This window comes from Pogoniulus pusillus, chromosome 9 (genome assembly GCF_015220805.1).
Source record: "Pogoniulus pusillus isolate bPogPus1 chromosome 9, bPogPus1.pri, whole genome shotgun sequence".
Lineage (NCBI taxonomy): Eukaryota > Metazoa > Chordata > Aves > Piciformes > Lybiidae > Pogoniulus > Pogoniulus pusillus.
In genome coordinates, this window is record NC_087272.1 from 29,372,416 (window position 1) to 29,387,407 (window position 14,992).

General features: G+C 47.0%; 1 protein-coding gene across 1 annotated transcript; it reads left to right on the plus strand.

Annotated features, from left to right (window-relative positions):
* Positions 1-864: 864 nt before the first annotated feature.
* On the plus strand, positions 865-13,552 carry M1AP (meiosis 1 associated protein). The gene is made up of 10 exons (XM_064149400.1): positions 865-1,059; positions 1,910-2,202; positions 5,815-5,997; positions 8,784-8,961; positions 9,327-9,500; positions 9,757-9,907; positions 11,031-11,172; positions 11,716-11,922; positions 12,068-12,223; positions 12,509-13,552. The coding sequence occupies exons 2-10, from the start codon at positions 1,954-1,956 to the stop codon at positions 12,626-12,628; spliced, it is 1,560 nt and encodes a 519-aa protein (XP_064005470.1). The 5' UTR covers positions 865-1,059; positions 1,910-1,953; the 3' UTR covers positions 12,629-13,552.
* Positions 13,553-14,992: the final 1,440 nt, after the last annotated feature.

Here is a 14,992-nt window from a genome sequence, read left to right on the forward strand (position 1 = left end):
CTTACTATGTAACACACTAAGCACAGATGGCTCTGTTCTGATTTTTTTTCCTAATTAAAGGAAGCTACAAATGAAGCAACATTATTTTAAAATGTATATATACAGAAGTTGTTTTTACATTTTAAAACCCTGACTCTCTCTAGTTAGGATTTTTAAAACATTCTAAAAGCCTCTATGTAATACAGAAGAGAGAGTTTTATTATTACATCTGTTTTACATATAAATGAATACAAGTCTTCAATAGATAAAAATGAGACATTTTTCTCTATCTGAAAACCTCACACTAATACTTACGGTAAAGGTGATGGGAAACGTGTCTGTGAGGTACCAGAACGTAGTAGTCAATGCATATTTCTTTTAGTTTGTGGTTTTAAACATGATATAAATTTAGAACACTTAGTTTAGTTTATAGTTTTATGGAGTTTATAGTTTAACTGACCTATGTAATGCATAGATTAGTACATAAAAGCTCTGAAATGGCAAGGATCTTTACTGATTTTAACCTGAGATCTTTAGCACGTATTACTACGCTAAAATCCCTTCTGAAAAATGCAGGTTTTCCCGCAAGGATCTACTTCCTACCAGATGAGAGGGCAAAGGCACACTCCAGCCCCACTGGTACTCCCTCTTCATCCGCTGTGGAGCCTGACGGGCTCCTCCTGCAGCCTGCCCATGCCTGCCTGTCGATGCCTGCCTGCCCGCACATGCTGGTACATATTGGCCCATGCGTGTCCGTGCATGCCCGGGGCTGCGCGGACCTATCCCGCTGCGGCTTGGGACTGCAGAGCCGCCCGGCCAGGGAGGGCAGCCTGGCCCCGCACCGCTGCCCGAGCCGGGGGACTGCACAGCCGCCCGGCCAGGGAGGGGAGCCTGGCCCCGTACCGCTGCCCGAGCCGGGGGACTGCAGAGCCGCCCGGCCAGGGAGGGGAGCCTGGCCCCGCACCGCTGCCCGAGCCGGGGGACTGCACAGCCGCCTTGCGCACCGCTGCCCGAGCCGGCCCCGGCCAGAGCCGAGACCGTAGGCCCCCTGGGTGCGCGTCTGCCGGGATTGCCGAGCAGGTAACGGCAGCGGCGGCAGCCGCCTTGCCCGGGCAAGGCTCCCCTGGCACCACAGCCCAGGCCGGCTGACTCGGAGGCCGGCACGGGCCCTGGGCCAGCGCTTCGGCCGGCCCGAGCCCAGCACAGCTGTCACCAGCAGGTCACTGGCGCGGGGGTCTGCCGGGCTCAGTGCGGCTGCCACGGGCACGTCCCTACGGCAGGGCGCTGACAGGCCTATCGCGACTGCCACGGGCACGTCCCTACGGCAGGGCGCTGACAGGCCTATCGCGACTGCCACGGGCACGTCCCTACGGCAGGGCGCTGACAGGCCTATCGCGGCTGCCACGGGCACGTCCCTACGGCAGGGCGCTCACAGGCCTATCGCGACTGCCACGGGCACGTCCCTACGGCAGGGCGCTGACAGGCCTATCGCGACTGCCACGGGCACGTCCCTACGGCAGGGCGCTGACAGGCCTATCGCGACTGCCACGGGCATGTCCCCTGTGGGCAGGGTCCCCATGGCTGGGAAGAAGCTACCTCCTGGCCCTCCTCCCAGACATAGAATCATGGAATCATAGAATCAGTGAGGCTTGGAAGGGACCACGAGGATCATCTAGTTCCAACCTCCCTGCCATGGGCAGGGACACCCCACCCTAGATCAGGCTGGCCAGAGCCCCATCCAGCCTGGCCTTAAACACCTCCAGGGATGGGGCCTCAACCACCTCCCTGGGCAACCCATTCCAGAGTCTCACCATAATGATTGCTTTGGAGGAGACTGCAGGAGTCTTAATTCTGTCTCGGGTTGCTTTCAAGTGGATTGGAAAGAGAAGATCCCATTCATGGTTATTATTTGTTATTTTTTCCTGTTCAGATGCAGGTGGATAAGTGAACATCTAATACCCAAGTTCAGAAGACATGACTTCCAGAAAATTACTCTCAGAAACACGGAGGACATTTCCTGCTACTAAAGTCCACTGTCAGCAGCCATCAAGGATTCTCATTGTGGATGTCACATCACCTTCCTGGACCAACACTTGTTCTGTGCTCTCTGAAGCTCTGGAAAACACGCTCTGTTTGGCTTGCAGTTTGACAGGCCCCTGCCGCGTTCCCCTGCTGAGCCTCTACCTGGTGCAGAACCAGCAGGAGTGTCTGCTTCCCTTTACGGTATGCCTGCAACTGCCTCTCTTGGGGTCTGACAAACAGGAGTACAACACAGTGTTGTACTTCAGTAAAGAAAGTTACGACTTACTACAAATGTCTATCTAAAAATAATCATTGACAAAGAGCATAATTTTGTAGACTTCATGGAAGAAGTGAATTTTGTGGGAGAATGATGTTTAAAAGGAGGGGTGTCATAGTTTTGATCTGTGAAGTCGGTTGTGTACTTTAATCAGGTTTTGTGCTGTTCCCTTTTAAAACACCTGTTGCAGCTCTCCCTCCCCTGTGCTACTTCCTGCACTAGCTGCACTGCTAAGCCATCAAAACTATCAAACACAGCCCTGCAGTTTGTTGAAATGGTCTGTACACCTGTTGGATACACAGATATTACCACTCTGAGAGAACATCCAGACATTTAAGGGGAAAGGAAATTTTAGCAATACACTGACATCATGGAGTCACAAATTCATTTAAGTTGGAAAAGACCTTTAAGGTGATTGAGTCCAATTATTAATGCAGCACTGCCAAGTCCACTGCTAAACCATGTCCCTCAGCGTCACAGCTACACACCTAAACATACAGACCTAAGTCAGTAAGAGCAAGTACTTAACTCATCTGGGGATATGCAGCCAAATAAATGCATATGGAGAATAACTAGCAGCAATGCAATGAAAGTTTGGCATTACAAAGCATCACAAAGTTCACAAGAATCTGTGAACTCATACAAACAGTCATACTGAGCACTCTTCATTTACACTGCATTGGTGTAACCACACACTAGTAGCCTTTCCACTTTATTCAGTAATGGTGAAAACATTCTGAAATAGTTTGTCAAGTGTTCACAACTTGGGAAAGGTAGAGACCAGCTGGGGAAAAAACGAGGTCAGCAATAATTTAGCAGATGAAGCCTGTGGGTCATGAGGTCTCTATTTTGTAGCATAGGTTATAAGTGACATGACAAGCATGACTTAAGAGGATATCACTGGAGATACAGTAAAATCACTCTGGATAAGGGCTCTAAGAACAGAGCCTGCTTTGCTTCCTAGGATGACTTCACTTGTCATTGATCCTAGTATGTCACTGTATGATGCACTAGGTTGCAAGGCTATTTCCAGTGATTTTGCAATATGTCCAAGTTAATTTACAAGGCAAATTACCTTCTCGTGTAGTTCCTAAGTATGCCCTGATACTGATCCAACTTAGCTGGCAGACAGCAACCTCAGGTCTCGTTTGGTAATCGTGGTACAAGAGCACAACTGCACTTTGATACAGTCTCTCCACTTGTCTCATTGCGTGGATCTTCTGTCTTGTTGATCTAAGCAACAATTCCTCATTTTGATAATCACAGTTTTTAAAGACAGAGGAATCCTCAGATCATTCTTTGGCTTCCTTCATGTTGCAGGCTATTATATTTCACTAAAGTATCCATATAGCATTAAAGACATCCAGTTCTGGCCCAAAGATGCTAGTACTTCTGTTGATAATTTCTTCCAGTGGTTAACCTCTGTCATTGTGAAACTTGCAGCTGGTTTTTAATTTGCATTTATTTGCTTTAGCTTCCAGGGACTTGCTAATGTACTTTCTGTTTTGGCTAGATTGAAGAACCTGCTTGTACTCTATACTTACATCCCCTAAATATCAGCAGGTCCCTTATCAAACTTCTAGCTGCTAAATAAAGAGAACAATGTACTATTCTTAACCACAAGGCATTTTTACAGGCACTTCCAAGCTCTTCTGTGTATTTACTCTTCTGTTTTGTTGTATGCTGCATTCCAATAGTGGACTCAGTGATGCTGTAACTGCATCAACTCCTTTGCCATAATACTGGTTTTCTCTGTGACTTGTCCAAAGCAGCAGAATTCACACTCAAGGGCTTGAACCAGCAGCATGCATCCAGATGATGGGCACAACTCTGGTGTGAGCCACAACTCATGTCTCCTCAGCTTTGTCTGGATGCTCTGCTACTGAGCTATCTCTTCAGACAAGTGCTGGGGCACTGAAGGCTGTTTTTCAGAACCCTAATTTCTCTATTAGAAGCAGTGAAGAGTAGCAAGATGACTATGTTGAATAGATATTGATACATGATACCTGGTCCTCTGCAGCTTCTAGAATCAGAAGCAGTTTTTCTACTCTAGCTGATAAATGTATCTTCCTTTTCAGCCCTCTTCAGCCTTTCTATCAAGGCTCCATGGCTTCTTCTGTACTCTTGATTTGCTACTCTGTCTCAAGAGGCCATGTTGCTCATCACACTGACTTTCTGATCTATCTAGGGACATGATGCTTCTCACAGTGAGCAACCAAGAGAGAGCTATATTAAAGGTTGCCTTATTAGCCAAGTTACATGAAGTCAGGAAAGCCCCAGAGCTGAAAATAGAGGCTGGGAGAGTGAATGGGGAAGTGTTGTATACAATTACCCTTTTCCTGGACACCTGTTTATGCTCTGTGTTCCTACTAGTCTCCCTTGTTTGTCTAACTCTTAACAAGTCCAAAGAGCTTCCCTGGAGTGGGCAGGAGGATGAAGAAAAAGAAACCAGGAAGAAAGTGGATGACCTTGGAAGACAACAAGGGAGAAGATGGCAAGTGAGCATTAAAGCACAATTAGCATATTTCACAGAATCACAGAATTGCCTAAATTGGAAAAGACCTTCAAGATTGAGTCCAGTCATTAGCCAAATACTGAAAAGTCCTTGACTAAACCATATTCCTAATCACTACATCTGCATAATTCTTTAATACCTTCAGGGAGAGTGACTCCACCATCTTCCTGGGCAGGCTGTTCCGATGCCTGACAACCCTTTCAGTAAATAAATTCTTCCTGAAATCAAACTTAAACTTCCCTTGGTGCAATTTGAGGTTGTTTCCTCTTCTTCTATCACTTGTTACTTGAACGGACTCACCCCTACCTCTCCACAATCTTCTTTTAAGGAATTGTAGAGGGTGAGAAGCTCTCCCCTCAGCCTCCTATTCTCCAGACTAAACAGTTCTCTCAGCTGCTGCTTATAAGACTTGTTCTCTAGACCTTTCACCAGCTTTATTGCCTTTATCTGGACACTTTCCAGCACATCAGTGTCCTTCTTATAGTGAGGAGTCCAAAACTGAACCCATTACTTGACATGGGGCCTCTCCAGTGTTAAGTACAGGGGTAAAGTGACAGAATCATAGAACTGTTGAGGTTGGAAGAGACCTTCAGTATAATTCAGTATATGTTAATACTTAACTAATATTGTGTGGAGAAAGAGTATGAGACTAATCTACTATGATCTTGACCAGCTTGGTTCATATATATACTGTTTTCTGTGGCTTTAGGTAACCACTATAAAGTGATACTAAGCTCAAAGAGGTGGTAACACATGTGATAAAAGGGTTCAACAGCCCTGGACTGGAGGCGCTGTAAATCATCACAGCAGGCACAGAGTGTGGCCCAATCTCTTCCCATCCATGCTAGTGACACAAAGCATCACTGTAGCACACGAAGAGTTAATCGTCATTGCATTTACAGTGCTACTCTTACCATAATGAGTGACACCAGCTGTCCTTGGGACAGCCATCATATAGTAACTTTCACATTCTCACTCTGACATTTCCAGCCTTTTAATTTCATGGCATGCTGTTTTGCAGCAAGTGAAAGAAAACTTTGCACGAATCCAAGCCTGCATATCGGAGCTCCGCTCGCTGCCAAGAGAAGGCTGCTTCCTACAGGGAGCAGGTGGAGTGGTGCAAGCTGTGCAGGATGGATTGCAGCAGTTCAAACAATACAGCAGACACACAGCAGCAGGAGGCTCCACAAATAGTTATGTTGAGGTAAGAAAATACTGGAAAGGTAATGGGAACCATCTAGCAGACTTGCCACTTGTTAGCACAGTAATATGGTCTGTGTGGTATCTAAGGTCCATGTGAGGGAGTGAGGAGTTAAGAAAATACCTTCCCAAAACCTCAAGCAGCAAATGCTCATGGAAACTAGGGAAGTTCAGGCATGAGTTCCTTATGGAGGCTGACATCACAGAACAGAAAAATGTCCAGCCATATAAGACTGGATGCTTTTTCAGCTTTATTTTGATTACTTCACAGAACTGTGTCAAAGGCAGACACAGCACTTAACGGGCATGATCTTCCTTTCAGCCTGCAGTTACTTTCTGCAGTTAGTGTCTGGGGTTTTCACTGCAGACAGGATGTTTGTACAGAGGTGCTTATTGGCTTGAAAGCACGTCCACGGTCCATCGAAAGTGGGTTCATGCACTCCATTTTAGCATGTGCTGGAGAGGGTACAGAGGGCTCCCAACAAGCAACACATAGTACTTGCCTGTCTAGAGGAAACTTTAGCTCAAAGTTTAGTTGTGAGGAGAATTTGAAGGAAAAAGGACCTTTTCCCAAGCTAGCAAGCCTTCCCCTTCTGCATGCATGTAACCTCTGGATGAAATTTAGCCTTCCACAAACCCCAAGAAAAGGTGTTACACAGACCTAAACATCATTGAAGGGATGGCCTTGATCTCTCACATAAGGGTGAATAAGCTCCTGCATCAGAGGAGCCAGGAAGTGAGCAGAGCAGCTACAGTTCTCAAGTCTCTTTTGAAAAATAAGAGCTAGTGATTACAGAAAGGCCAAAGGGTACTGCACCCTTAGAGAAAGGCCATGCTTCTGTAAAAGGCAGCTTTCTGCTTCCCATAATTCAGTGACCGACATTGTTTTCATCACAAGCATGGGTTTTATGTGGAGTAAGTTTGGGGGTTGTTTCATTTTCTCAGAAGGCATTCAAATGTCTTTGCTCAGATACAGCATCTTTTGAAGAAATGAAAAAAGAGATCCTTTCTTGGAAGTGAAGCCTGCCTAACAAGCCAGTTAAAATAGACATGTACCGTGTTGAATTCAGCTGTTCCATCTGTATCAGGTACACCATGTGTGGTGACCAAGTCTCTCTGAAGCATTTTCTAGTTAGTCCACTGTGAAGAGGAGTAGCAATTATAGCCTCAAATTGTGCCCAGGGAAGCTTAACTTGGATGTTAGGCAGAATTTGTTTACTGAAAGGGTTCTCAGGCATTCAAACAGCTTGGGCAGGGAAGTGGTGGAGTCCCCATTCACCAATAGCTTCAGCCCTCACTCCCCTCTGCCTGAGCAGGATGGTGATCCACTGTCAGGAATATCACACATGTATATGTGAGCCTGCATCATGTAACCTAAAGGTTTCATGAAATTAAGCTATACTAGTGTAGGAAATGCTCTAGTTACAGCTGTGTAAAAAAATAATAGCAACTTTAGATGATTCTGCTCCCTTGAACTCAAGCACAGTTCCTGTATGTAATTCTGTCCATTCATAAAGGAGATAATTACTACTTCATCTCCAATACCTCATAGATCTGGAGAAGATTTACTACATTTGTTAACAGCTTTACCTAAAATAGACGTTATTCTTTAGTGTTATTAAACAGTCCTTTGGAGCAATGAGCTGATGTGCTGAGGAGACACAGTACTTCACTGTCACTAAATTTCAGGCAAGGTCAGAACTCGAAATTTTCTCACCAGAGTACTCTTTCAGGGTAAAAGCTGATGTCAACATGCCTGATGTGTTTCTAGAAACTGTTGCTGATTGTCAATGGTGAAGAAACTCCTTGCAGTCCCTTCATATTACATCAAAACTGGGAGGTGGGAGTTGCTCTTTTAGGAAATCTTTTTAGGACAGGCTACATATTACTTGAAACAAACAAACAAAAAAATCCCATTCAGTCATTAAGTTTAAAGGACAAATCTATTCTACTTGAACTATAATTGACACAGAAGCAGTGCTGTCCCTTGGGAAGGCCCAGGCAGAGCCTCTCATACACATACACAGATGCACTGGCTTCAGTACTGGAGCCCTCAACACAGGAAGGACATGGACCTGATGGAGCAGTTCCAGAGGAGGCCCACAAAAATGACAGGCTGAGGAAGCTGGGGTTGTTCAGCCTGGAGAAGAGAAGGCTCCAAGGAGACCTAATAAAGATCTTCCAGTACCTGAAGGGGAGGCTACAAGAAGGCTGGAGAGAGACTGTTTACAAAGGCCTGTAGTGATAGGATAAGGGGAAATAGCTTCAAACGAGTAGATTTAGATTGGATGTTTGGAACAAGTTCTTTACCATGAGAGCAGTGGAACGCTGGAACAGGTTGCCCAGGATGGTAGCTGAGACCCCATCCCTGGAGATATTCAAGGTGAGGCTCAACAGGGCTCAGGGCAACCTGATCTAGTTGAGGATGCCCCTGCTGACTGCAGAGGGGGTTGGACTAGATAACCTTTGGAGGTCCTTTCCAACCAAGACCATTCTATGATTCTAACATAAGACAGTTGTGGATTGTTCTGTCTTCTTATTTCAGCAGTGGCACAAAACCTGTGCTGGTGTTCCTGCAGTGAAACTTGCAATCAATTTCATATTGGCTTAAATATAAACCAAGGCTTGAAAAATGGTTTTAAAACTGCTTTTGAACAGATGATAGTTGGGCAAGATTTCTCTTCTCTCTCCATAGTGGGATCTATGCTATTCAAACAGACCTGGCGTCATCATCTATCAAGGGAAGGTTAGGGTAGAAGCAGGATTTTCACACTTCAACTTGTGTTTCAGATCACAATTTTGACTGGCCAGTCGAGCAAAGAAATGGTAAAGCAGTTGGAAAAGAAGTTAAAAGATGTAGACCTTATGAGTCTGCGAAGAATAGAAGTCATTGAGGTTTTGAAGAGAGACTTTCTGGAGCCTGATGATGTGGAGCAGTGCATGCCAGCAGAAGAACCCAGCATCAGTGGTGAGTGAAAGACAAGACAGGGTACTCAGGAACCTTTGGACAGCAGGACAGCCACTAATGCTTGCTTTGGTGCAATGTATGCCACTGTTCTCTGTACATGTGTCACTCAAGGGAGTGGGAACTACTGTGCCTGGAGGAACAGCAAAAAGTTTATACCACAGAGAACTTCTCTGGGGCTTTGCCACATTTAGAGTGTTAGACTTCATGCACTGCTGCATCTCTTGGTATTACCTAAAACTTGATTCAAGTTCTTGTGTGAAGGCTCTTGAGGGGTTAAGGAGGCACAGCATGGTGGGAAATGAAAAATAATGTTCTTTTCTGTGGCTGAAAATATTTGTGCTCTTTCACCTTTTTATTTCCTGCAGATTTTGCAATCCTGGGAATGGACATAGATGTGCAAACCATAGAGGACAATGTCATCAGCTTGGAGATGTTGTTTAAACTATGGCTACATGACTATGGCACAGAGAGAGAGCACCTCCATCTCCTCCTTCCATCAGGAGGCTTCAGCCATGCCTCTGCACCCAGGATCACCCTAAGTATTTCATTCTCTCTCCCCCTCTGCAGAGAACTCCTAAATCACACAGCCTTGAAGATTACCCAGGCCTGTCTTATGAGTGTGTTCCCTCACATTTAGAGATCCAAGTGAGGTCTCTGTGTGACTTTGAAAGCTCTTTGTAGCTTCTTTTGTCTGAGGCTGAGAGGGGCCATTTGCTTAAAACACTTTTAGGCTGCTGCCATGTCCTGTGGCTGCTGATGCTATAATTAATTTTCATCTTCATCTCCTTCTTGTAGTGTGCCTCAAGTGCGACTTGCAGGAAAGGTTACTCGACCCTGCTCTGCTTTCTGGAGCGGTTGATGGCAGCATAAGAGCAACAGACATGACCTCACCCGGCCAGATGGCAGCCTGGCCAGCCACAGCCCTGTATAAACTCCGAGTTATAAAGTAAATGTTAGGTGGTTTGCACTTGGTGACTGGAAGACTGGTGAAAGAGCCATTTCAGCTAGGACTTTGTAACATCACTGTAAAGTACTGGGGAGCTCAAAGTGCTAGTGAGCAAAATTCTGCTATAGGATACCCTCAACCTCCATAACCCTCAGGGTTACAGCACATCCCATACACACAGACACGAGGACAGAGCCAGAAACAGTACTAGCCTGACACTAGAACTTTATGAATGAAACACCTCAGATGCTAGTCATGCAACAGTTGTTCCTCTACAATGTGAAGTTGTGTAGACTGCAGCCATTGTTCCACATAAAATTCTGTTCTCTCAGTACCTAGTAAGGCCAGAACACTTAATTCTATGTCAGAGCCCGAGCTAACTAGTTGACTAGTTAAAAAGGAAGCAAAACCTCACGGTGCTGTGTGACTTCCTGTAAGAATTTATTGGCTGTCCCACCAGCAGTCTATGAGAAGCACAGAGCATAGCAAGAGTGATGCTCTCTAGCCTCTCTTCTGAGCTCTACCCATAGGAAAAAAACTGTGTCATTTCTGAACTATAGAGTTGCTCTTAAAATGATTCTCATCCTGTCAGTGGTTGAAGAGCACTCAGTAATTGTGTGTAAACATCTCTCAGCCAAAGCAGTGGATCTCGTCAGTGATGTCCTGTCACAAAGCAGTAAGTGTGCTGTGGACAGGCAGCGACAAGCACTGTAAAGTCTGTAGATATGTTTGTGGTGGAATGTTGGCTCTGTGCAGAAGCAAAGCATGTCAGCTGAAGTGAAGGATAACCATGACCCAGTAAAAATCAGTTAGGAAGAGATGTAATTGTCTGGGCATGTTATTGCTCAAGGGGCCAGATTAACAACCTGGTTTGCACTCACAATGCGTGAAGACTGGATTTGCTTCTTGGCATGCTGATGTCTGCACAGGCACAAGAGCAAGAGAACTTTAAACTGCAGCTGGGCTTTCTGCAGTGACAGGGGTAGCAATACTGACATCACATGCTTGTGGTAATATTGCTGCTGATCCTGCCATAGCCACTTAAGCTTTTCGTCTCCTGGTATAGCCTTCTTGCTGGTTTAATCTTTACTGTGCTTCACTAACACAAGCTGTATATTTACAGAGCTCTGAAGTATGAGGGAGTCTGTGAGTCTGTACTTTATGGCCTGCCTTTCATCATCAAGCCTACAAGCTGCTGGCAGCTGGACTGGGATGAACTGGAGATAAACCAGCACAGCTTCCATGCTCTATGTCATAGTCTTCTGGTGAGTGTGTACACATTGCAGTCTGATGGGGAAGGATTGCCATAGAAAGGAATAGTTATAGCACGTCTTGTGAGATCTATCTAGTCTGTACCAGAAAGCATGTTTGGAAAACTGCAGCTTCATCCCACAGGCCAGAGTTGGCTTGGCAAATCCTTCCAGCCAGTGCACCACTGGAAAGATGCTACAGTCCATCACACCTGAGAGAAGATTCTCTGCTTATCAGAAATCCAGTGTTTGGGGATATGAAGTGCAAAAGTCAGGGCTGGAGTTAGACATGCATCTTTAACTGTGAAAATAATTAACCAGGGCTTGGGATGTGGAGCAGAAATGGATGTTCTGAGTGTGGGCTGGGTTTTGTTGGTTTGTTTTTTTTTCAGAACTATCTTGCATTCAGTTTTAAAACAAACAATGTAGTGTCCTCAACCTTAATGCAGAATAATGTTATTCTGATTTGTATGAATGTCTCTGCAGCTGAGCCCAGCAGGCCTACAGTGAAAATGCTGTTGCCTATTTTTCACACTGGTTTTGGCTTTTGCCATTTAGGAAAGGAAGTGGATGCTTTTGGCCAGACGTGAGCCACAGAACACCAGTCCAAACTGGAACATCCTGGTGCATTCCTACTATGTCATTGTTCCTTCTGACTCTGCCACACTGCTTGTCAAAGCAGTCGCTGTCAGAGAGCTCTTGCTGCCATCAACCTTCCCAGCTCTGATTGGTGAACATGCTGAGAGTGTCTCTGGCCCTATAGAGGTAAGTCACTGAGAGCCCTGCACAAATACCTGTTGTCAAGGTCCACACCCCCTGCAAAAAAAATTCTTGACACTAAACCCAACAAACACCCAAGCAACCCCCACAGCCTGTTAATCCCACTAGGTTCTTTTTTCTCTCTGAGCAGCGTGCCTTGAACAGCTTGGAAGTGGAAGTTGCTTATAACCCCTTGCACGTGAAGAGCAATCTCTACAAATACCTGAAGAGTGTACTGTACAAGCCTCTGCACAGGCAGCAGGCCCAGACCAAGGACCAGCGACCAGAGCGGCACCAGACCAAGCAGGTATGGCCTTTGACAAGCCTGAGTCTTTGCTCTGCTGTTCTGCATCCTCAGGAGAGCTGAAAGCAGATCCCCCATTCCCTGGCAGTACAGGGAAGGCAGCATGTCAGAGGCAGCATTCACCTGCAGCTGGCAGAGCCTAGGGATGGGCATAGCATGATGTCATGCAGCTGAGGAGGGGGATGCTGAGGAGCTGACAGATGCAGACCCAGATGGGCAGCGAGCTGCTGGACAAACCAGCGACTCTCTCTCCACAAGGTGCATTTGTATTTTGTCCCCACACTGCAGCATCAGAGCAAAGCCAAAGCCACAGTGGCACCCCTTCTGCTGGCTCCTTCTCCTGTCCAAGCACTTAGACCGGCAGCGGCCAGGACACACCCCAAGGAGTACGAGGGGCTCCGGCAGTGAGCCCTGGGGCAGCGCCTGCTCACGTGCAGCCACGGTTCCTGCTCAGCTGCCAAGCCCTGCGTGCTGGGCCGGAAGCGGTCAGGCAAGACACGCAGCTTGGCCTTGGCCAGACGGGCACTTCCCATTGTTTGTTCCTCCTTGTTCTATGGTTTTGTTAGTCACCACGTCAGTCTGCAGGAAGCCTGCTACTCTGGGGCCCTCTGTCCAGAGTCAGTTATCCCCCACAACATCCCATATTTCCCATTCTTGTCTGCACACATCACCAGCATGTCTCCAATTTTGGTTTCTGAGACTATGCTAGCACCGGCCACAAACCACAGATTGCTGCCAGCGGGTGCAGAAGAGCTGCAAGCAGGGTGGTGAGGAAGCCAGGCAGATAAAGGAGGCCGTACCATCAAGCTGCCCTCATCCTGAAGGAGTGTGTTCACCAGAGTATTTAAACAGGCATAAAACAGGGCTTTGGAGTTTGAGTTTAAAGCCCAGCATGCTCTCCTGAGAGCAGCACTACCCATGACAATTGCTTGGCTCCATAACTGATCTCACTGTCCAGCTCTCTAGCTTGGGAAGGCATTTCTAGCAAGTGCCAAATCATTTCAATGCCCCAGCTAACTCCAACACAGTGACAGCTCACCACAGCTGGAGCTGTAGCATACATAGCACCATTCTCCTGGCCAACTGCCACTGGGATGCCCTGCTCCTTATAGCCTGTCTATGCCTGTGGAGCTGCTTTGCAAGCCAGCACAGCAGGCACTTTTTGGCAGGGTTCAGAAGATGGAGTGAGTTGGCCTAGGGCTTTCCAGGGAGCTTCTGCTGGCTTCTGGAATGGTCTCAGTGGGATTCCTGGATGCTGAGCACCAGGAGGTTGTGTGCTACTTACTGCGTTCTGAAAAGCTGTTTCAAAATAAAGTTCTCCACCATAATGTCCACTCACTGCCTGTGGTTTGCACTGTGTGCAGCACAGTGCAGCACACTGACCTGTACTTCCCCAGGAATGGCTGCAGCTGACTGAGGAAGCAACAGAAACTGTGTTGCTAGGGGAATCTGCCAGAGCTGGAGAGCACAATCACCAGAGCTGTCTCTTTTCCCAGGTATCACAGCTCAGTAACAGGCCCTGCTCGCCACCCAGGGCATAGACCTGCTCTTCTTATCCCCTGGTAGGAGGCTGTTCCCCCAGCAGCTGCTTGGGGTAGGATGTCAATGGCAGGTACCTTGCAGACAGGACCGACACACCTGCAGGCACAAGGTCGTGGGCTTGTTGGGCCACTCAGGCTAGTTCATAACTCCCGCCTGCCTCTGGCAAGCTCACAGCAGGAGATGGGGAAGGAGCAGGAGCAAAGGGCAGTAACACAAGTGAGGCATGCAAACCAGGGAACACCATGGAAATGACAAAATCGAGCCCTGAGGGGTCAGAAAATGCTGGAACGTTAGTTTGAACTGATGATGCAGGTGGAAGTTACTTTGAGAACTGCATCATAAGTGCCAAACTGGGGTACAAAGCCAACAAAACACCTTGCCATGGGAAGGGGTAAACAAGCAGGGCCTTGTGGTTTATTGCTCATATAAGCTGCTAAAGAGGCAACTGGAGAGGCGAGAAAGGGGATGGCAGGGTTTGAAGCAAATCACAAAACTGGGTATGTTTTGGGGGTCCCAGTTCACAGGCTCTCCACCTGATCACCACAGTGTGAAGCAGGGCACTAACTGTGCTGTTGCTCTGACCAAGTCTTGATAGCCAGAGGGAACTTGGATGTTTTGCTAATGCTAGCACGAGAAGGGACATTCTGGCAGCACAGTTATCTCAGGCCTGCACCATGCTATGCTCTAAAGGGGAGGAGGCAGCAGTTATAAAAGAACTTAGAATGGGAAACACAAAAATGTACTCCCAAGGGTAAGATGTTGGTTGGGCTTTGAGCAGCTCCCAAGTTCTCCTGAGTAAAAACTGCCACCAGGCCTAGAGATCAGAACTTCTGCTTCTGTTGCCATGACTGCTAGACTGGCATGCTCAGGTAATCTGGGACACAGCTTTCTGCAGAGGACAGGGACCACACAAGCTGCCCTCACATGAGCAAAGCTAATAGCCAAAGGACTTCCCCCACACCACCCAGTCTGCCCCAGAGCACCCAGGCTGGGCACAAGTGAGCAAACTATTTCTACAGGCAGAGTGAACAACTAAGCATAAGCTGTGTGTCCCCAAGCACCTCAGCAAGGCCTTGTTCAGGCTTTGCTGGCTGCCAGGGTGCTGTAACAGACTGAATTCTGCCAGGGCACACAAACACCAGGAAGTGCCACGCCTGTGTCTGAGTTGCACCAAGGGGCTTCACTGCTCAACACATGAAAATTAGTTTTAAGGAGACAGTGGAAGGCAGG

Coding starts and splice junctions, on each gene's coding strand:
- M1AP (XM_064149400.1), top strand. CDS start 1,954: ATGACTTCCAGAAAATTACTCTCAGAAACACGGAGGACATTTCCTGCT. Junction 2,203..5,814: donor AGTGTCTGCTTCCCTTTACG/GTATGCCTGCAA, acceptor GCTGTTTTGCAG/CAAGTGAAAGAAAACTTTGC. Junction 11,923..12,067: donor GTGTCTCTGGCCCTATAGAG/GTAAGTCACTGA, acceptor CTCTCTGAGCAG/CGTGCCTTGAACAGCTTGGA.